Raw genomic sequence first — 22347 nt, 5'->3', positions numbered from 1 at the left:
AGTATAACTTACTGATATTGAATATTATGTTTTTATCTTGAGGTGATTTTTACCGCTGTGTATTCAATACGCCATCTTGTATACCTGCCCTCTACCAGCCTCAAGTCTTCTTGGTATGACGCTACAAGCTTGGCACACATGTATTTGGGGAGTTTCTCCCATTCTTCTTTGCAGATATTCTCAAGCTCTGGCAGGTTGGATGGGGAGTGTCGCTGCACAGCTATTTTCAGGTCTCTCCAGAGATGTTCGATCGGGTTCATGTCCGGGCTCTGGCTGGGCCACTCAAGGACATTCAGAGACTTGTCCCGAAGCCACTCCTGCGTTGTCTTGGCTGTGTACTTAGGGTCATTGTCCTGTTGGAAGGTGAAACTTCGTCCCAGTCTGACGTCCTGAGCGCTCTGGAGCAGGTTTTCATCAAGGATCTCTCTGTACTTTACTCCGTCCATCTTTCCCTCGATCCTGACTAGTCTCCCAGTCCCTGCCATCACCATGCTTCACCATAGGGATGGTGCCAGGTTTCCTCCAGACGTGACACTTGGCATTCAGGCCAAAGAGTTCAATATTGGTTTCATCAGACCAGAGAATCTTGTTTCTCATGGTCTGAGAGTCCTTTAGGTGCCTTTCGGCAAACTCCAATCGGGCTGTCATGTGCCTTTTACTGAGGAGTGGCTTCCGTCTGGCCACTCTACCATAAAGGCCTGATTGGTGGAGTGCTGCAGAGATGGTTGTCCTTGTGGAAGGTTCTCCCATCTCCACAGAGGAACTCTGGAGCTCTGTCAGAGTGACCATTGGGTTCTTGGTCACCTCCCTGACCAAGGCCCTTCTTCCCTGATTGCTCAATTTGGCCGGGCGGCCAGCTCTAGGAAGAGTCTTGGTAATTCCAAACTTCTTCCATTTAAGAATGATGGAGGCCACTGTGTTCTTGGGGAGCTTCAATGCTGCAGAGATGTTTTGGTACCCTTCCCCAGATCTGTGCCTCGACACAATCCTGTCTCGGAACTCTACGGACAATTCTTTCGACCTCATGGCTTGGTTTTTGCTCTGACATGCACAGTCAACTGTGAGACCTTATATAGACAGGTGTGTGCCTTTCCAAATCATGTCCAATCAATTGAATTTACCACAGGTGGACTCCAATCAAGTTGTAGAAACATCTCAAGGATGATCAATGGAAACAGAATGCACCTGAGCTCAATTTGGAGCCTCATAGCAAAGGGTCTGAATACGTATGTAAATAAGGTGTTTGTGTTTCATTTTTTTGTACATTTGCAAAAAAATCTAAAAACCTGTTTTCGCTTTGTCATTATGGGGTATTGTGTGTAGATTGATGAGGGAAAAAAGCAATGTAATACATTTTAGAATAAGGCTTTAACATAACAAAATGTGGAAAAAGTCAAAGGGTCTGAATACTTTCCGAATGCACTGTATATGGCCAATATACCACGTCTAAGTGCTGTTCTTATGCACGACGCAACGCGGAGTGCCTGGACACAGCCATTAGTCATGGTATATTGGCCATATACCACAAACCCCAGATGTGACTTATTGCTATTATAAACTAGTTACCAACGTAATTAAAACAGTAAACAGAAATGTGTCATACCCAGCCAATCAGCATTCAGGGCTCAAACCACCCAGTTTATAATTGACATTGGCCATATACCACACTGTTACAGTGCAGGGCCACAATAGGTTGTGTTGACTTACTTTCCAGTGGGACATCGATGGCAGTCAGCCATTGCCATAACAGCAGTGATAGAGTTGATCTGATCAGCGTCCCCATCTTTACAGTGAATGGCCTCCAGCGATCCTGTTGAACTGCTAGATGCCCTTATCTAGAAACTGTTTTATAAGTGACCGATTAAGCAATTCAACTGTTTCATGAAATCAAATTCAATCAAATATTGTGACATTTATAGGACCAATTGTTTAGTAAGACAATATTTTCCAGCACAAAACAACCAAATAAAATGAAATACTATTTAGTTTCCAAACAGCAATATTTTATCTCTGTCCCTATCAACAGTCTGCACTGGCACATTCTCTGACAGAGTCTCTTTGTCGCACAATAGATCCACCTACGGAACACATGCCCAGGACTCAACTTCAGTCTCAAGCCATTCTGAAAAACCAGCCTCCACAGGACTACATTATAAAGCTTTTGTTAGTTGCTGTATAGATTTATTTGAATCCCAAAGAAATACACAGATGTTGTTATCATGTAATTAATATGTCACTACTATTTTACTGTTAATTTCTAAATATACATAATATAAAGTGTAACAAAACAGATCATTGATCACCTCATCAACAACCCTTATCAAAACTTTTCCTCCTCTCATTAGAACTCATTAGCTCATTACATCTGCGTTACCTTTCATAAGTACAATCCTTCAAGTGAAATCGCATCAGGGTTCCCTCTTCCCCATCATCTCCAAGACTCTCCAATGCATTGAGTTTCTCCACAATTCCAATGTCCAGTTAGTGCAGTAAACAGATAAAATCCTTGGTGATCAATCAGTCAATTCCGTTTTCTTGGTCAATCAAACAGTAGGATTCTGGAGAGGCAGAGCATAGTGGACAGACTTCTGTAATAAAGTTTCTGTCTGTGTCATGGCCATTCTGCACTCTGCCCACCCATCTCATGAATGAGCTCCCTACGCCCCTCACCACCCACATCTCTGTCCCTGACAATCTCTCTCTCTCTCTCTCTCTCTCTCTCTCTCTCTCTCTCTCCTCTCTCTCTCTCTCTCTCTCTCTCTCTCTCTCTCTCTCTCTCTCTCTCTCTCTCTCTCTCTCTCTCTCTCTCTCTCTCTCTCTCTCTCTCTCTCTCTCTCTCTCTCTCTCTCTCTCTCTCTCTCTCTCTCTCTCTCTCTCTCTCTCTCTCTCTCTCTCTCTCTCTCTCTCTCTCTCAGCATAGACATGAAATCAGTCAAAACACCTCAAAACATGACATAGTATCAAGAACAAGATAAAACTAGCTGAAACGAGCCACTTACGACTCCCCACATGGCAGCTTCTTGTCATTGTTGCTAGCTATCTGGCGATCTAGAATGACAACAACACACAGCCTTCTGCCCCACTGAGGCGCATGCATCCTTTTCGTGACGTTGTCAGCTAACCTGTCTATGGTCTGTGGTCACAACCTTGTATGCTGTGGAAATTGTGGAGGAAATTATGAGGGAAGCCAGACATACTTTTTTGTATTCACCTCAAAGCTGTGTAAATAACAATGCTTTATCTCCATTGCAGTCCCACACACTTCTTATGGGTATATTAGTAATTACACCAAAATACTCTGTAACTCAGTGGAAACACCAGCCAGCCCAAAGTCTGCACATAGTTTGCATGTTTATTGTATTTGATGACATCAGTGATGTGGGCCTTACTGTTGGCTGCTGAAAACCATTTTACATGAATTTTACATGCAAGAAAAACTCTGGCATATGACCTTATCACAAAGGCTGTTACAGGGGATGATCAATATTATTGCTTTACAGCCAAATCAGAGGCATATTTGTAACAAGCTGTGTCTGTTTTGTCTGATTGTGAACTGTGTTTAATGCGATTTTATGGTGTCTAATCATGTAGACAAATGAACTTCCTTTTGTGCGATAACAAAAATAAACACTTGTTTGCACTCCGGCCACCTTCCCACTATTTGCTCCTTCCAATATGTAGCTAATCAGCATTCTATTCCCATTCTGGACCACTCTGATACAGTACACCCAAGCAAGATCAATCATTCAGACTGACATCTTTAAAAAGGGGTAAGGTCAAAGCCATTCAGCCGAGGACCCTTCAGGCAAACTAAATGCTTTATTTTCTTGAAACAGCACAGGATCCTAGAAGAGACCTCTGTCTCTGTGGGAAACAAAAGCAGTCTCAAGCCTCTCCACATAGTTCTGATCTGTGTAGGCTCCCAGGAATCCGGACAGAGCACTAATGCATGAATTTATACTGCACTCTATGCTAGAATGGACAATCACAAATGGCAAGGGTGACATGAAAACCAATAAATTATATCTGCTTGTTTGTGCAAAAGACGCTAAAGGGTTTTAAATGATCTTTTGCTAAGGGGGCTTGGAGTCACAGATCACAATCAGCTCTGACGATGACCATGACCTTGACGTAAACCATTGAGGTTCTCGCAGTGACAGAGATATAACAGTGTCACAGGGATGAGAACAGAACTTGAGTATGGCCCAGCCTCTTGTTTTTGTCTTTCCCACCACGTTATTGTAATTGAACAGAAGTTGAGGCGCCTCAAAAAGGAAACAAAGGCGAAAAATTTTCAGCTACTTGGCTCTTGTCATGGCTTTTTTCTTCCCATGCATTTAACTTGAGCAGGGTTTCAGTCTGACCACCAGATTGCACAGTGTGAAGGGCTCGAGAGACGCATAGCTCCGTGAGGACATCAAGGTCTCTATGTCCCGTGGGTCCCCTTTGGCATGTGTGGCCAGAGCTTGGCTAGGAGCAGATGGCATGTGGGAGGATTTCTCCATTTCTACACAAGCTGCCTGTTCAGGAACGGAGACAGAGACAACCCATCACTCAAAACACAGCGTCATCAGCAGGAAGTAGTGGCTGGTAGGAGAGAAATTCCACTTAAGCGGGGCCGCTCTATTCTTAAGATAGCATCAGGTGAAGTCCTGATCATCATTCTCATTTGGACTCTGTAACAGTGCTTAGAAATCAAGACCTTCTAAAGTTATATTACAAACTACTGTATCTCTTCATTGCTGTATTAGATTTATAATCAATTACTGCTTTAACTGCCAGTATCAATGACTCTCAGCACTGCACAGTTACATAACTGGAGGTTTAGGCCTGGCTGAATATTGGACCATTCCAAGTGCCATGAAAATCAGTTTAAGTATAAATTATCAAGGGTATGTAATGTTTTCATTTGAAGTACAAATCTTCAAATCAAAAGCAAATATCTCTGCAAATGAGGAGTACAGCTCCCTTGAGAAAAAGGCCAATGGAAAAACTCTGACAGTATCGTGGGAACTAAACAATATACAGTACTCACTTTGTTTGTCTCAGACAAAAGTGCTGATTCAGTGGAAGATGGACCCACCCTCTTCTCGTCTCGAAAGACGATGAGATCATTTAAAGCTTGACCCTGCCTATGACTAGAAGAGGTCTCAGTCAGATACAGACAGTCATCATGGTGTGTTCATCAAATAATAAAATCCTTACATCATGTCCATGCAGGACTTATATGCACATGCCAATAGCCTTTCATTTATCTACTGGTCAAGTAAAGACATTCCATGAGAGAAACATTACTTTTTCTTCAAGCTATAAATTGTTTCTTTACAAAGTCTTCAGAGACAACAAAAATCTAAACAATGTTGTTTTACTGATCTCATTAAGGCATAGTGCTCATTCTTCAACATAGGGTATTACATTAGTTAGTTACCAATGAGCAGCAGAACATTTTAGAGGTGTCATCAAGATTTCTTGCATTCAAGATAATCAAAGGACAGATTAAATACAAGGAAATAAAACAAAGTTACCTGGATAATTCAGCTGCTGTATTTCCTCTCATCTCTCTTTCCTTTTGACAGATTTAGTTCTTACATTGTTAAACAGCCCTTTTCCTCCATCGGTCTCTCATTGGACTCTGATCTTCTCTGGTCTAATGTGTGTGTTATCAGGAAAAAGTTGCATTATTTCCAACCACATGCATGACACGTATCAATATTTCATGAGGACTTCAGAGGTTAAAATCAGGTCAAACTCTGTTCTGGTCACACGACTTGTCAAATGGGCACCATATTATTTCCTTTGTGTAATGTGGATACAACAAACATAACGTCATCTCCATCCACTGTGACAGATCAGCTGTCACGCATTAGCTGAATGGAGCCAGATGTCATCATAACATGTAATTTCTTCATACAGCAATCCATCACAATGGGGAAGTGGACTATCATATGGCATAGACCGAAGAGGATTTGATTTGATGTCTAAAGTAATGTAATATATTTTGTTATCTGTGCTTCTGTTGAGTGAAAGGAGGGGGATTACTGACCTTGTTGTCTTCTCTCTGGCTGACACAGAGACACTCATTCTCTCTCTAACAAGGCATTTCTGTCCCAAACAAAGTGTGTCCTTTACACTGACTGACCAGGAAGGGTACAGCCTCTAGACGCAGGCAGGCTGCCATCAACCCTTCACACTCCAGCAGTACACAGACAATATTACATATGACTTGCTGCTTTTTAATTGCTCAGTTGTTACATCACCAACTCCAATCCAAGTCTGGTATGGGAATTACTGGGTCTGAGAAGTTAGATATGTTACTACTTGAATGTAAAGGCCTCAGCTGAGCACATCATGAGGCCAGATATTTCACAGATATGTGAGGGACAAGTTTGCTGTATACTTCAGAGTAAATAATAGCTTTTAAGAGGGTGAGGCATCTTACAAAAATATCAGATAAGAAAATACAACACATCATTTTTCTATAATAATGTTTATTTTTTATATATAAATAGATTTTACATTTACAAAATTATAACTAGCAGCTACACTAATTCCCTCAGTGCAAAAATCTTCAATATACGGTCAGTGCCAGACCTGGTTACATGTTATTTAAATATTTATTTTCTGTGTATTTGAGTATTTTCAAATAATGTGGCCCCAATCAACTACTTCTATTGGAATTATTTGAAATTATTTTCAAATTATTCCCTATAAATAGCCTACTTCTTGAAAGTATTTTCAAAAACGTATTTCAAATACTATTTTCAAATTCATCAGTTAAATGCATGGGAGTGTATTTGAGTCAATGTATTTGAGTATTTTCAAATACTTTCCAAGTGTATTTCCTAATATATTCCAATAATCAACTACTTGTCTTATTAAATAAAGAATATTTAAATACTTACTTCCAAATGTCTTTGAAACTAATTGAAATACCCTAAATAGTATTAGATCCTAGGTCTGGAAGTGCACAAATAGGAAAATGTCAGACAAATATACTTAACAATAGTCCAGCCATTTGATTCACAGTAAATCTTACTCCATTAAGGAGTGCATCCTCATACTAATACATATACAGCACTGAATATATAAATTACTATGCAGTTTTGATTTTGCATACATAAATGCATGAGTAACAGACAGAGCCCTTTTAAAGCAATAGAGTAACAGAGCTCCATCTATGTATTTCCTCATTTTAGTGTTCATATATAGAAACACGTACTTACACAGTAATTTAAACAGAAAGGTGTATGTATGCATTTGGGAGGAAGGAACAGTTTGCCCAAAGCTGAAAAAATAAAAACAGGGTATAAAACTACAGGCACTGAGTAACAAAACCCTACCACTCTCCTCCAGAGCCGAGTTGTGACTGTGCTGTGCCTGTGTGTGGCCTAACCTGTGACCTGTGACCTATGACCCTCAAACCCAGCTCTGCTGCATCTCCCAGGCTCTCTCACTGACCCAGTCCTTGGTGTGGCTCAGCGCAGTGCGCTCCTGCCCCAGCACCTTACACAGCCTGGCCATCTTGGGCTTGTTCCTGTCCAGGTAGAGCTGGGTGTCAGCCTGCAGCTGCTCCATGGCCCTGACGCTGCTCTCATCCAGGGATACCTCGGCACTCAGTATGGGGTTGAACCTGAAGTAGACGTCTGGGGCCAGCAAGTCGTCCAGGAGGGTGTGGACCCCCTCTGTGTCGGTGGCGCTGCAGATCAGGTGGTTGATCTTGGCACGCAGGCTGGTGGAGGTGCCCGGGCTCCGCTTAGCATTGTCATAGCGACCGGTGCCTAGCGACAGGACACACTGGTAAGGCTGGTTGGGCCACAGGAGACGGCTCTCGTGGATGGCGAGGGCACAAGGGTTGTTTAGAATGAGGCCACCGTCCTACAAAGGGACATGCATTTTGAGTCAGGAACTGTTGGTACACATGACATGCAATGAATTTCATTGTACATGGGGCATCTCACTCTGAACTAAAAAATATTACAGTTAACAGCATTGCACGTATTTTTCCTATCAAGGGTCCTGAATCCCACACCCCTCTCAAACAACAGAAATTATAAGGGCATTAGCTTGATCTATGCAGTGCTTTTATAGCGGATTTCACCTCTATTAAACAACCACAGTCTCAGCCAGCATGGGCTATCAGAAACAGAGAGTAGAAGCCAATAAAGTCTTACCTGATGGATGTCACTGTGTAAGGGGAATTCCTGGAAGTATCCTGGGGCGGCGGACGACGCTCTCACCGCCTGCCACATCTGGTACCCAGACCCCCCTGCGTAGCGACTGAGACGGCCTGGGCTGTGGTTGTAGTTCCTGAAGATAAAGGCCTTGGGACTGGTGCCCCAGTTCACCACCGCGCTCACTGCTGACACCTGAACAACGATTTAGAAAAACACCACGGTCAATTTTCACCATATGAATGTAAGAATGGGTAACACACACATAATATTAACAATGGCTGAAAAGGGCAGAGTGAGTAGAGTGACATTACCTTGGGGCTCAACTCATCCCTGGCTGTTTTAATCAGAACTTGGTCGCCCATCTTCTCTCTGTAGAAGGTCCAATGAAATACAAACGGTAAACACATGAGAGCAGAACCATGGTTTGACATTTTAAGAATTCAAGAATTCATCATTATGATTCAAGCAAGGCTGGCCTGATCACCGACAACGATGAGACAGCCTATAGGGAGGAGTTCAGAGACCTGGCCGTGTGGTGCCAGGATAACAACCTCTCCCTCAACGTGATCAAAACAAAGGAGATGATTGTGGACTACAGGAAAAAGAGGACCGAGCATGCCCCCATTCTCATCGACGGGGCTGTAGTGGAGCAGGTTGAGAGCTTCAAGTTCCTTGGTGTCCACATCACCAACAAACTATCACGGCCCAAACACACCAAGACAGTCGTGAAGAGGGCACGACAAAGCCTATTCCCCCTCAGGAGACTGAAAAGATTTGGCATTGGTCCTCAGATCCTCAAAAAGTTCAACGGCTGCACCATCGAGAGGATCCTGACTGGTTGCATCACTGCCTGGTATGGCAACTGCTCGGCCTCCGACCGCAAGGCACTACAGAGGGTAGTGCGTAGAGCCCAGTACATCACTGGGGCCAAGCTTCCTGCCATCCAGGACCTCTATACCAAGCGGTGTCAGAGGAAGGGCCTAAAAATTGTCAAAGACTCCAGCCACCCTTGTCATAGACTGTTCTCTCTGCTACCGCATGGCAAGCGGTACCGGAGCGCCAAGTCTAGGTCCAAAAGGCTTCTTAACAGCTTCTACCCCAAAGCCATAAGACTCCTGAACAGCTAATCAAATGGCTACCCGGAATATTTGCATTCCGGGTAGCCACCCCCCCCCCCCCACACCCCCTATTTTACGCTGCTGCTACTCTCTATGCATAGTCACTTTAACTCTACCTACATGTACATATTACCTACTATTTTTTTTCTTCTTAAAACTGCATTGTTGGTTAAGGGCTTGTAAGCATTAAGGTCTACACCTGTTGTATTCGGCACATGTGACAAATACAATTTTGATTTGATTTGACTGAACAGTAAACTGGCATACCTCAGTATCATCTCCCAGGTCTCGGTGCTGTAGTAGGAGTGACTCCAGCCCATCTTCACTGTGCCCACCAGGGGATTCTGACGGAACACATCTGAGCCAAAGCGACGGTACATATCCGCACACTCCTCTAAAGAGAAACGGGCCAGGCCAAGCATGAAGGCCAACACTGCCCCTGTCACACAAAAGAAGGACAAACAGACAGGAAAATACTAATCATTTGCATGACAACGGTTAAATGATTCAAGCTCAGGTGTTGTTTGGGAATCCTAGATGTGTAGGTGAGTCAGGGTTTTTCTTACCTGTGCTCACTCCACAGATGTAGTCAAACAGCTGGTGAACCTGCTTGCCTGTTTCTGCCTCCAGCTGCTTGAGGACCTGTAGTGGCACCACCCCTCTGAAAAGAGACAGGAGAGAAAACAGAAAAGTGATTAAAGATTTAAAAAAATTACTACCATTTAATAAAAAGTGCTTGTATGCTTTTATAACAGTTACAGTTCATTGTAATACTTCAGTGGGTTAGCTTGTAACGCCAGGGTAGTGGGTTCGATCCCCGGGACCACCCATACACAAAAATGTATGCACGCATGACTGTAAGTCGCTTTGGATAAAAGCGTCTGCTAAATGGCATATTATTATTATTATTTAACCATGGGGAGAAGGATCAGTACCTTGTGCCACCACCATCGATTGAGAGCACTCGGATTCCACGACCTTTGACTGGATCCACATAGCCAATCAGAGCCAAGGTTTCCCTAATGACACTCTGAAGTTCCTGGTCTTCTCTATGGCTTCGCCGTTGTCTTAAGAGCTGAACAGCAGCTTTCTCCTGGAATGAAAGACACATTATTGAATTGGTGATGATTGAAGTAGTACATGACTGATGAAAAAAATCACAAAATAAGCATCATCATCTATAATCTTCTTGGATTATGGTTCTCTGGGCTGTGACTGGGGGTGGGGGGCGACGACACACGACACGTGGCTTTTCACTGCAACTTCACTATTACCATTACACTACATTATTATCAGTAGCATTTCATTATTATTATTCAAGTTATTATTACCTCTAAATATTAGTCTAGTATACAAATTAAGAAATGTCAGATTGGAGAGGAATTCCGAAAAAATACAGATTCCGATTTTGACGCACTAAACCATTCACACAAAGTCCGATGCAATTTTAATAATATAATAATAATAATCCCTCCACTTTTCCAGACAATTCATATAACGTCACCAATGCTGCTGCGGTCATTCTCTGTGGTCATATGTTGTTTAAAGTGGACGCAGTAATAAGAGAAAAATCATATACTACTGGAAAAATAATATACTAATGCAAATATTAGGATATAGGCTATGCATCCTATTTGATGAATCATGAAAGGAGCTTAGCTATTTCATTCAGTTGTACCACATTTAATAAGAAAGGAAATGCAAAACTGGAACCTGTCGTCATTCTTCGCATATATGCTGACCCTGCAATAAGACACCGTAAAAAAAAAAATCTGATTAAAGAGTTGAAGGCCTATTTTAGAAAACTTTCTGAATGGACATAAACTCATACCCGCACACCCACCCACCTAAAAGGACCCATCAATCAAAGGACAGCATCTCACTCAGACACATAAGCAAATCACAATTGTCCTTTCCCAAAAATGTATAAAAAAAAGTTGTAAAATTCCTTTCTGTAGGATATCAAAGAAATAGCCTACATTATAGCATAATGCTAAATCAATGTAGCCTATCATATAAATTGACAAGGAAAGTTAAGTGGGATATACTGTATAGAGACAGCTGTGGTAGGCATGAAGATGAAATTGACAACAATTAGAAAATAGAAACACATGCACGCAACCACTCCATAGCCTAATGATCAGCCAACATGTCCATAGCCTAATGATCAGCCAACCTGTCCATAGCCTAATGATCAGCCAACCTGTCCATAGCCTAATGATCAGCCAACATGTCCATAGCCTAATGATCAGCCAACATGTCCATAGCCTAATGATCAGCCAACCTGTCCATAGCCTAATGATCAGCCAACCTGTCCATAGCCTAATGGGTGGTTATGTTGACACTACATTTTAATTTGTGAGAGCTTTAGCTAAATCTGTGCAACCACTTATTGATAAGAGTAAACTCCGGCTGACATTTTTTCCCTCTGTCTTTTAAGGGTTGCGTATAGCACAGGTGGTCGCCTAGATTCACTTTAGCAGGCCTATAATATACACTCAGTGGCCAGTTTATTAGGTACACCCATCTAGTACCGGGTCGACCCCCCTTTGCCTCCAGAACAGCCTGAATTATTTGGGGCATGGATTCTACAAGGTGTGGTGTTCAAACGTTGCTCAATTGGTATCAAGGGAGCTAATGTGTGCCACACCCTTATACCACCGCCACCAGCCTGTACCGTTGACACCAGGCAGGATGGGGCCATGGAAACATGCTGCTTACGCCAAATCCTGACTCTGCCATCAGCATAGCATAACACAACAGGAACCGCGATTTGTCGGACCAGGCAATGTTTTTCAACTCCTCAATTGTCCAGTGTTGGTGATCGCGTGCCCACTGGAGCCACTTCTTCTTGTTTTTAGTTGATACGACGTCTGCTGCAATAGCCCATCCATGACAAGGACCGACGAGTTGTGCGTTCCGAGATGCCGTTCTGCACACCACTGTTGTACTGTGTCGTTATTTGCCTGTTTGTGGCCCGCCTGTTAGCTTGCACGATTCTTGCCTTTCTCCCTCGACCTTTCTCATCAACGAGCTATTTTCGCTCACAGGACTGCCGGTGACTGGATGTTTTTTTGTTTGTAGCACCATTCTTGGTAAACCCTAGACACTGTCATGCGTGAAAAGCCCAGGAGGCTGGCCATTTCTAAGATACTGAAACCGGCGTGCCTGACACCGACGATCAAACTATGCTCAAAGTCGCTTAGGTCACTCCTTTTGCCCATTCTAACGTTCAATCAAACAGTAACTGAATGCCTCAATGCCCATCTGCCTGCTTTATATAGCAAGCCACGGCCACATGACTCACTGTAAGTGTCAACCATTTTCATAAACCGGGTGGTGTACCTAATACACTGGCCACTGTGTGCATACTGTAGCCTAATATTTAGGCTATATGAATGATGCATTAATACATTAATTCACTTTAACATCTCTCTATCTTCACTGTTCCCTATCTCTCTAGCTCTTGAACGAGTAGCCTATATATATAGACAATGAACAGCAATATAGTTTGAAACTTATTTCGATCAATCCTCTAGCTTGCTGAATGGCTACAACATAGGCGACAGCGTTGGCAATGAACAGGCGGGGAAGTTTGAATGGCGAGAGTGATGTGTAGCCTAGCTCTGCTGTGATGTGATCACATTGGCTAAATTGACACATTGCTGCACTGATGCATTGCAAATGTAAAAAACAGGCAGAGAGAAATTAATTAATTCACACAACGAACCCACAGACCTGTCAATGTGCGGCCTGTCAGTGGCAGTGTCCCAGATAACATGTTCTATTGGTCAACAGCTTATTTTCGCATTGCGAAAAGACGCAAAAATCAAACCTGTTCCAAATAAATAATTGTCGGATTGTGGCAGGATGATATTTTGAGATTGGTGTGAACGGCGTCATAAACAAGACATGTACTTGTATTTTTTTCTTCCTAATTATTCGGACGAAAATAACGGAGTTGGTGAGAAAGGGCCTTTAGTGAAAATAGGCCTTTTACAAGATTAAATCATGACAGTAGCGTTTGATTCTTATTAAAGAGATAGGAGTCCAGACAGGCTACTTTAGGAAACTTTCTGAATGGGCATATAGGCCTATAGAGAGAATCAGTGAACTCACACACGCACACCCCCGTAAAAATTACCCGCCAATCAAAGCCACCAGCGTATGTCAGACACAAGAGCAAATATTTATCCTTTCTTAAAACGTATTAAAAAACCTAGGCCTAACTAAGGCTTTACGAAAGTAGGCTATAAGATAATGAATTGACAAGGAAAGTAAGAGGAGAGAGACAGCTATGTGATAGTATGAAGATGAAATTGACAATCATTAAAATAGAAACAAATACACGCAACATCCCATAGCCTATTTATCAGCTTTGATTAGTCTATAAATTAAGAAAATATTCCGTATCAAATTACACCATGCCAGGTTGGATGGAATTGGCACATTGTCCATTTGACACAACATTAGCGCATTATAGGCCTCAGAGCCAGAGCAACCTTGTCGACTGCTGTTGAATAATTAATGAATAGTCAGACACATCCAACCTGCAATGAAAACGTTAATTGTATAAAATAACATCAAACTACAGCTGGAAAGAGGAGGAAATGTAGACACAGTTATAAAAACAATTGCCTATAATCATTAGTAAACACGCCCGCTATTAGATAAAGTTTATCTACATGAAAATAAAGTCAATAAAAAATAAAAATAAATGAATGAAGGCCTATTTAAATGGTTTTGATGGTTATTTTATTCATCCATAACAGTCAGTTACGCTGTTATTCAATTACCGTCACAGCCCTATGCAAACTCTTAAAGTACCTGATCTTGTAAAGACACTCCTTGAGTACAAACCTGCCAGACCACTGCTTTGCATCCTGGGTGTCGGATGAGGTGTGTGTTGAGCTCATCGACAACTTCGGTGATGGCCTCAGGCGAGAAGGCCTGTTGTAGACTGAACACCAAAGCACGGGTCATCTCCTCTGCCTGTCTCCTGCCCATCACCTGGGGAAGGAATGATCACAGTCAGACCTAAAGGAGGATATGCTCTCTGTTAGTGTTAAATTAAATCAGGTAAAAAAAAAAAACACTATTGGAAATATCAATATTTCAGTATCTGATTCTACAATAACAAAAAACATGTTCATGTACAGTTGAAGTCGGAAGTTTACATACACTTAGGTTGGAGTCATTAAAACTCGTTTTTCAACCACTCCACAAATGTCTTGTTAACAAACTATAGTTTTGGCAAGTCGCTTAGGACATCTACTTTGTGCATGACACAAGTAATTTTTCCAACAATTGTTTACAGACTGATTATTTAACTTATAATTCACTGTATCACAATTCCAGTGGGTCAGAAGTTTACATACACTAAATTGACTGTGCCTTTAAACAAATTGGAAAATTCCAGAAAATGATGTCATGGCTTTAGAAGCTTCTGATACACTAATTGACATAATTTGAGTCAATTGGAGGTGTACCTGTGGATGTATTTCAAGGCCTACCTTCAAACTCAGTGCCTCTTTGCTTGACATCATTGGAAAATCAAAAGAAATCAGCCAAGACCACAGACATTTTTTTGTAGACCTCCACAAGTCTGGTTCATCCTTGGGAGCAATTTCCATACGCCTGAAGGTACCACGTTCACCTGTACAAACAATAGTATGCAAGTATAAACACCAAGGGACCACGCAGCAGTCATACCGCTCAGGAAGGAGACACGTTCTGTCTCCTAGAGATTAACATACTTTGGTGCGAAAAGTGCAAATAAATCCCAGAACAACAGCAAAGGACCTTGTGAAGATGCTGGAGGAAACAGGTACAAAAGTATCTATATCCACAGTAAAACGAGTCCTATATCGACATAACCTGAAAGGCCGCTCAGCAAGGAAGAAGCCACTGCTCCAAAACCGCCATAAAAAACCCAGACTACGGTTTGCAACTGCACATGGGGACAAAGATCGTACTTTTTGGAGAAATGTCCTCTGGTCTGATGAAACAAAAATAGAACTGTTTGGCCATAATGACCATCGTTATGTTTGGAGGAAAAAGGGGGTTGCTTGCAAGCTGAAGAACACCATCCCAACCGTGAAGCACGGGGGTGGCAGCTTCATGCTGTGTGGGTGCTTTGCTGCAGGAGGGACTGGTTCACTTCACAAAATAGATGGCATCATGAGGAAGGAAAATTATGTGGATATATTGAAGCAACATCTCAAGACATCAGTCAGGAAGTTAAAGCTTGGTCGCAAATGGGTCTTCCAAATGGACAATGACCCCAAGCATACTTACAAAGTTGTGGCAAAATGGCTAAAGGACAACAAAGTCAAGGTATTGGAGTGGCCATCACAAAGCCCTGACCTCAATCCTATAAAAATTTGTGGGCAGAACTGAAAAAGCGTGTGCGAGCAAGGAGGCCTACAAACCTGACTCAGTTACACCAGCAATGTCTGGAGGAATGGGCCAAAATTCACCCAACTTATTGTGGGAAGCTTGTGGAAGGCTACCCGAAACATTTGACCCAAGTTAAACAATTTAAAGGTAATGCTACCAAAATCTAATTGAGTGTATGTACACTTCTGACCCACTGGGAATGTGATGAAAGAAATAAAAGCTGAAATAAATAATTCTCTCTACAATTATTCTGACATTTCACATTCTTAAAATAAAGTGGTGATCCTAACTGACCTAAAACAGGGTATTTTTACTAGGATTAAATGTCAGGAATTGTGAAAAACTGAGTTTAAATGTATTTGGCTAAGGTGTATGTAAACGTCCGACTTCAATGCTAAATCTGGTTAATGTAAATTCATCTAAAATCAGAAGCAAGCACACAGATCATTTGCATTTCCTGGTTGTGTTGAAGGTGACTCACCATTCTTCTAAGTGTGGCCTCACTGAGCATAGAGGCAGGCTGGGCCTGGTTCCTCTGAGCCCAGGAGTCCCCCAGATATCCCCCCAGGAGGCTGGGGATGGCACTACGGGGATTGAGAAGGCACTCCATGAAGGATACAGCAGGCTGTGGTTTCGGGACCCTAACGGATCCATACTCCATCTCCCATTCTCCCCTGCGTTCCTCTATGGGACCTCTCTCTAACTCCTCCTCCTCCTCCACGGCATCATAGCTGCCTTTGAAATAGCTGTTGACGTAATTAGCCATGTATGCATAGTTCTCACCGAAACTGGTTGTGATGTTGCTAATGTGGAAAAGGGATTTGGGACGAATGGGTTGTTCTTCCTGCTTCAGCCCTGTGGGTGATTGTTCATGTCTGGAGGTAGAAGGTATAGAACACTGCTGTTGATACGTCCTACTGTTTGGCATGTTGTCCGCAACCAGATGTTCTGTTTGAGGTGGTGGTAGTTCGGTTTCTTCTGTAACGGTTTTGGCTCCAAAGTATCTGTTGACGTGCTGGGCAAAGTGAAGGTAGCCCTCTGCCTCTCCCTCCCAGTTGTTGGAGATATCAGCACTTTCAATGGCTGGTTTCTGAATGGCTGTGGTCTGAGCTACAGGTGCACTAGTCTTTAACTGAGCCGCTTCAGCTTCCTTTACACTTTCAATGTGACTTATTTTTATTGTTTTCCTCCTCCTCATCCCCCTGGTCGACACTCTGCTTGAAGCCAGATCCTCCAGAGTCTCTTCCAGAGTTGAACCTAGGAAGTCCTGTGCCGAACCTTTGGCGAACACTGACTTTAGGTGTTTATGTGATGAGTTTATGTGATGAGCAACATAACTGTAACTTTCCCCAAACCTGGTGGCAATGGAACTGATGTGAAATAACTGCATTGTACCATATGGCTGGGGGGAGGAACTTGTTTCTGTCTGGCTGTCTGACGTCTCAAGCTCGTCTTCATTTTCCAAAGGCTGCTGTGTTGTTGTCTCCCTGTCCTCCATTGCTCTTCTCTCCCTGGCTGCCCTGTTACTTTGACTACGCCTCTGTGGCCTGCTGCCCAGACTCTCCTGAGTTGTGACGACAAACCCCACATTCCCAGCAACAGGGGACTGCTGGGTCACATCCTTTCTCTTGAAGTAAATATTGATGTGTCTGGAGAGGTGATTAAAAGAATCACCCAGACAAAGCATGCTCAGCTGAAAGGGTGTCTGGCTGTCCTCCTGAAGGCTGTTCTCGCGAAGGACCCCGATGGGGGCCTCAGCCTTCAACTCATGCCTACTCAAGGTTGAGTAGACACGGACCGCCTGGGAGTATCTCACCCCTCTGGTACCACCCCCAAGGAGGTACTCAGGGGTCAAGCTCCTGTGTTTGAACCTTAAGCTCTTGGGGGCGCCTTTCCTTGGAAAGCTGGGAGGCAGGGGAGAGGAAGGCAAGGAGTAGCTACGGAAGTCCAAGGCTAGGGGTGTCTTGGCCAGGTGAGGGAAGGTTCTAAGGCTGGTTATGAGGTACCTGAGCTTGCAGTACAGTCTTAACGTCCTCCCTCCCAGGTGACTCACACAGAGGTTTATGTTGAGGAACCGACCCATCTTTAGCTTGGATGTAGCCGGCTGGGGACAAAGACAACCAACAGGGTGCTAGGAGCTGGGCCTGTATTGGCTTAGGCCGAGATATCAGAATCATCTGGTACCTGTAAAATACAAGAGGGAGAGGTAAGTAGATTTTCCCACCAAAACTGTGATAACTTTAGTTTTAACTATGCTTTGTGGAAAGTAACTATTTTTCCAGGGGAACAAATAGTTACTTTGGAGGTGACTACAACTATTTGAATAACAGATCCCAATAAAGTACTACTTTTTAAAACTATTTGAATACAGATCTCAGAAAGTAACTACTTCTGTAAACTATTTGAATACAGATCTGAGAAAGCAACTACTTTGACAAATTATTTAAATACAGATCTCAGGAAGTGACTGCTTTTCTGAAACTATTGGATTGGCTGCCTTCAACTAATGGCAGGGCTGTATCTGGAACTGCATGTTGAAGATAGAATGAATAGAGGACACACAACATCCTATACTATTCCAATCTGACAGTCATATTTGAAGCGTTTCGTTCCAAAAAGCTATACTCCACTTTTTCACAAGTGTTTTTTTGTGTGTAAAATATTCTCAGATTCTTAAAGATTCTTAATTTATAGATTTTAGATGTATTAAAACGAGTTGTTGCAAAACGCTATATATCCATTGTTTAGCTGAAATGGAATGTTCGTATCCTGTATATTTGACTTTGATATGTGGTTGTCTCACCTAACTATTTTAAGATTAATGCATCTGCTAATTGAATAAAATGTAAATGTAAATATTTTACATACAGATCTCATATTACTGTATTGATTAATTTTTGTATTGAAAAAAATATTGATGTCACAAATGTATAATTTGTACAGTTCTTTATTTAAAAAATAGTTATTTGTCAGATTTGACTGTGTAAAACCTCCTAACAGTACTACTTATTTCTCTGAGAGTGAGGCAGATGGCATTTTGCAACAAAACATGATTATTTGTCTCTCTGAAAGGAAACCATCAAGTGATAGATTTCAAACAAATACATGTCTCTGTCTATGAACAAATCCATTCCATCTCTTTCAAAGTTCTTTAAACAATAAAAGCTAATTTACCAACATTTCTGAAAATGGATATATAGCGTTTTGAAATGAAACTTCATTTGAGCTACACAATACATTTCTATCTGAACATTTTGTAAATGTCCATTCTCCCAAATATATTTAGTACAGATAAGTGTTCTTGTTTCCAACACACACTATACCATTTTTAAAGGGATAGTTTACTCAGTATTCAAACTAACATGATTTTCAACCTACCTTGGCTGTATTTGATTCAAGAAAGCAGTTTTGGGATATTGAGTTTCCTTTCTACACTTAATAGCCATATTGTTACTGTTAGCGTTCTCAGTAAGACATAACATTAAAAAGTTATTGTGCCTGTAATAAAACAAATTACTTTTGGAGCAACAGTTGATTAGCATGTTGTTACATAATATTTTGGTAATAACATTTTAATTGCCTAGCAATGAGCTGAGAGTTTGACTGTTCCTTATTCAATGTATGTAATAACTCCATTAGTGTGCAATTATAAAGAAAGTTCCAAAGTTACTACACTTTTTTAAAAACATGGCCAACATCACTTGAATGACCTACCTTTAATAAAAGGGATGTCTGTCTTTCTTTATCTGATACAGTGTGATTGATTGATTGATAGATAGATAGATAGATAGATAGATAGATAGATAGATAGATAGATAGATAGATAGATAGATAGATAGATAGATAGATAGATAGATAGATAGATAGATAGATAGATAGATAGATAGATAGATAGATAGATAGATAGATAGATAGATAGATAGATAGATAGATAGATAGTCAGTCAAGTGTTACTGTATCATCTTATGTCTGACTCATTATGAAAATGTATTTGAAGCTTCAAAAGTGGTCTACTCTAATGTTGAGGTGATTCCATGCACCTCATGTATTTGATTCTAGACTATCGGCTATATTAAGATTCATATCAAAGAGCCCTCCAAACCATGTTCTTCTGATCATATTTGTACACTAATTCAACTAACTGTTGTAGTTTTTGGTTCTTCATCATATATTTTGCAGTCTTCAAATACATATTTGTTGTTTTCAAATAACTTCCTTATATTCAAATACCTTCAAATAATATTTGGTTTTCTGCAACCTGTATTTGAATATCAAAAGAAAATAGTTGCCTTTTAGTTGAAACTATATTTGACTACATAAACTACAAAATATAACTATTTTCTGCCCAGGTCTGTTTCCCACAAACAATCAAAAGTGGCTGGCTGACTATTCTAAACAGATCAAAATTAAAAAATCCATCTCAATCTGAGCTGGAAACAATGTAAAATGTTTGTGTTGAGGTGGAGCCTTTATTTGTAAACAAGCTAAAGAACACAACATCTGGAAGACAACTATCTGCCATTCAAATAATTAGGCCAACATAGTCTTCCCTTATATGTAGACAGAGGCATGAGGTCAAAAAACATCCTGTCCTGCACCCATGTGCCCTCATCAGTATGTCATATCAATGTCCCTACCACATCACTACAATACGGGAGCTGGCAAGAGGTATATCTTTACCTGCCACAATAACAACTACCAGGGAGGGGGGTTGTTTTGATACATTGTGTGTGTGGTCCTGGTCACATTTTATAAACACCTCTGACAAAATAGACATGCTGTCCCACTGTTCCCTCGTAAATATAACATTACACCATTACACAAATGTCAATCTAGAAAGAGCGGGAATCCTGGGACATGTTTTAATAAAACACTTTCTACTAAGTCCACTATTAGGACTCAGGAGAGAACTTAGCGGAGGTATCCCTTTAATGTGACAGAAATCTGAGAAGCAGAGAGGATAGTTCTTACCTCACTGCACCCTCATTTCTATGGTAAAACCCAAAATAAGCTATGACTGTACTTCTATATGTAGCCGTGTCCCTCCTAAATGCAAGGTAGTTGCGGTACATAACAAAGGAGCACAATTTAATTGAAAATAGCAACTTGCTATAGTACATTGAACATCAAGAAATACTGTCTACCTGCACCAAGGAAGGTCATATGCACAGATTTTCCAGTCAGGTACTGCATGGCTAGACCTGGGTAGACAATGTTCACTATAACCTTGAGACAACATACAGTAGATTCTGATAAATATGAGGCAGGTATAGATTAAACATTTACCTGGGGCAACTCTTCTCCTGTTATCCTCCGCTTTCTTCCTTTTATGTTTTGCTCTCTATCCTGAAACAGTTTCTTATTGGATGTCCTGCAGGGCAACCCTTCAAAAGTACCGACACTGTTTCTGTTTTGATACTTAATCTCATCCTACCTTCCTGTAGGGTCTGTATCCTATTGGCTGGTCTGAGCGGAGGGCTGGGCATAGCAGCCCTCGGACTAACCAATCCTCTTTAAGACTGCAGATCCCTCTACTTAAGGTCATCTGCTGTCACCGCTGTCTAAATAAAGAGAAGGCGTGATAGGGATTTCAGAGTGAGTTGAGAAAGTTGTCATTGACGTCACAGTCACACTTTGCGTGACACAGTTATGTTCTAGCCAGTACATATTTTAGACAGATGTGGGTGTCAAGTGATGTTTTGTTATGCTTCTCAGAGCTAACATAATATTGACAGTATGCAGTGCTTCTCAGAACTGAAAAATGTACAGTGTATAGTTCCTATTTCACTAGCATTGTTAATTTAAATTCCAAATATTTGCTATGTACAGTGCATTTGGAAAGTATTCAGACCCCTTGACATTTTCTACATTTTGTTATGTTACAGCCTTATTCTAAAATGGATTAAATATATACATTGTTTCATCAATCTACACACAATACCCCATAATGACAAAGCGAAAACAGGTTTCTTGACAATGTTGCACATTTATACAGAAATACCTTATTTACATAAGTATTCAGACCCTTTGCTATGAGACTCAAAACTGAGCTCAGGTGCATCCTGTTTCCATTGATCATCCTTGAGATGTTTCTACAACTTGATTGGAGTCCACCTGTGGTAAATTAAATTGATTGGACATGATTTGGAAAGGCACACACCAGTCTATATAAGGTCCCACAGTTGACAGTGCATGTCAGAGCAAAAACTAAGCCATGAGGTCGAAGGAATTGTCCGTAGAGCTCCGAGACAGGATTCTGTGGAGGCACAGATCTGGGGAAGGGTACCAAAACATTTCTGCAGCATTGAAGGTCCCCAAGAACACAGTGGCCTCCATCAATCTTAAATGGAAGCAGTTTGGAACCACCAAGACTCTTCCTAGAGCTGGCCGCCCGGCCAAACTGAGCAATTGGGGGAGAAGGGCCTTGGTCAGGGAGGTGACCAAGAACCTGATGGTCACTCTGAGAGAGCTCGAGTTCCTCTGTGGAGATGGGAGAACCTTCCAGAAGGACAACCATCTCTGCAGCACTCCACCAATCAGACCTTTATGGTAGAGTGGCAAGACGGAAGCCACTCCTCAGTAAAATGCACATGACAGCCTTTGGCCTGAATGCCAAGCGTCACTTCTGGAGGAAACCAGGCACCGCTTATCACCTG

The 22347-nt window shown here is 41.7% G+C and overlaps 2 protein-coding genes across 2 annotated transcripts in view; both read right to left on the bottom strand.

Annotated features, from left to right (window-relative positions):
* Positions 1–1783, bottom strand: part of LOC311149900 (neurofascin-like) — a gene marked incomplete at both ends in the record, with an annotated part of 43337 nt that extends 41554 nt beyond the window's left edge. Inside the window, one exon of the mRNA XM_084187134.1 lies at positions 1708–1783. Within this exon, the coding sequence (XP_084043260.1) occupies positions 1708–1783 (76 nt within the window). The remainder of the gene's footprint in view (positions 1–1707) is intronic.
* A 4781-nt stretch (positions 1784–6564) lies between these two features.
* Positions 6565–21064, bottom strand: LOC311150162 (calcium-independent phospholipase A2-gamma-like). The gene is made up of 9 exons (XM_084187478.1): positions 20978–21064; positions 16173–17875; positions 14153–14302; positions 10228–10385; positions 9859–9953; positions 9560–9731; positions 8486–8543; positions 8172–8366; positions 6565–7875 (listed from the first exon to the last, which is right to left on the bottom strand). The coding sequence occupies exons 2-9, from the start codon at positions 17772–17774 to the stop codon at positions 7417–7419; spliced, it is 2889 nt and encodes a 962-aa protein (XP_084043604.1). The 5' UTR covers positions 17775–17875; positions 20978–21064; the 3' UTR covers positions 6565–7416.
* Positions 21065–22347: the final 1283 nt, after the last annotated feature.

This window comes from Coregonus lavaretus, assembly GCF_964263955.1.
Source record: "Coregonus lavaretus genome assembly, chromosome: 22".
Classification (NCBI taxonomy): domain Eukaryota; kingdom Metazoa; phylum Chordata; class Actinopteri; order Salmoniformes; family Salmonidae; genus Coregonus; species Coregonus lavaretus.
This window is presented reverse-complemented; position numbering and strand designations above follow the sequence as displayed.

Bases quoted from the DNA above. Each gene is read 5' to 3' on its own strand.
- LOC311150162 (XM_084187478.1), bottom strand. From the start codon at position 17,774: ATGGGTCGGTTCCTCAACATAAACCTCTGTGTGAGTCACCTGGGAGGG. The intron at 9,954-10,227 runs GTACTGATCCTT...GTCTCTTTTCAG, and splicing joins ATCGATGGTGGTGGCACAAG to AGGGGTGGTGCCACTACAGG. The intron at 7,876-8,171 runs GTAAGACTTTAT...GTCCCTTTGTAG, and splicing joins TACACAGTGACATCCATCAG to GACGGTGGCCTCATTCTAAA.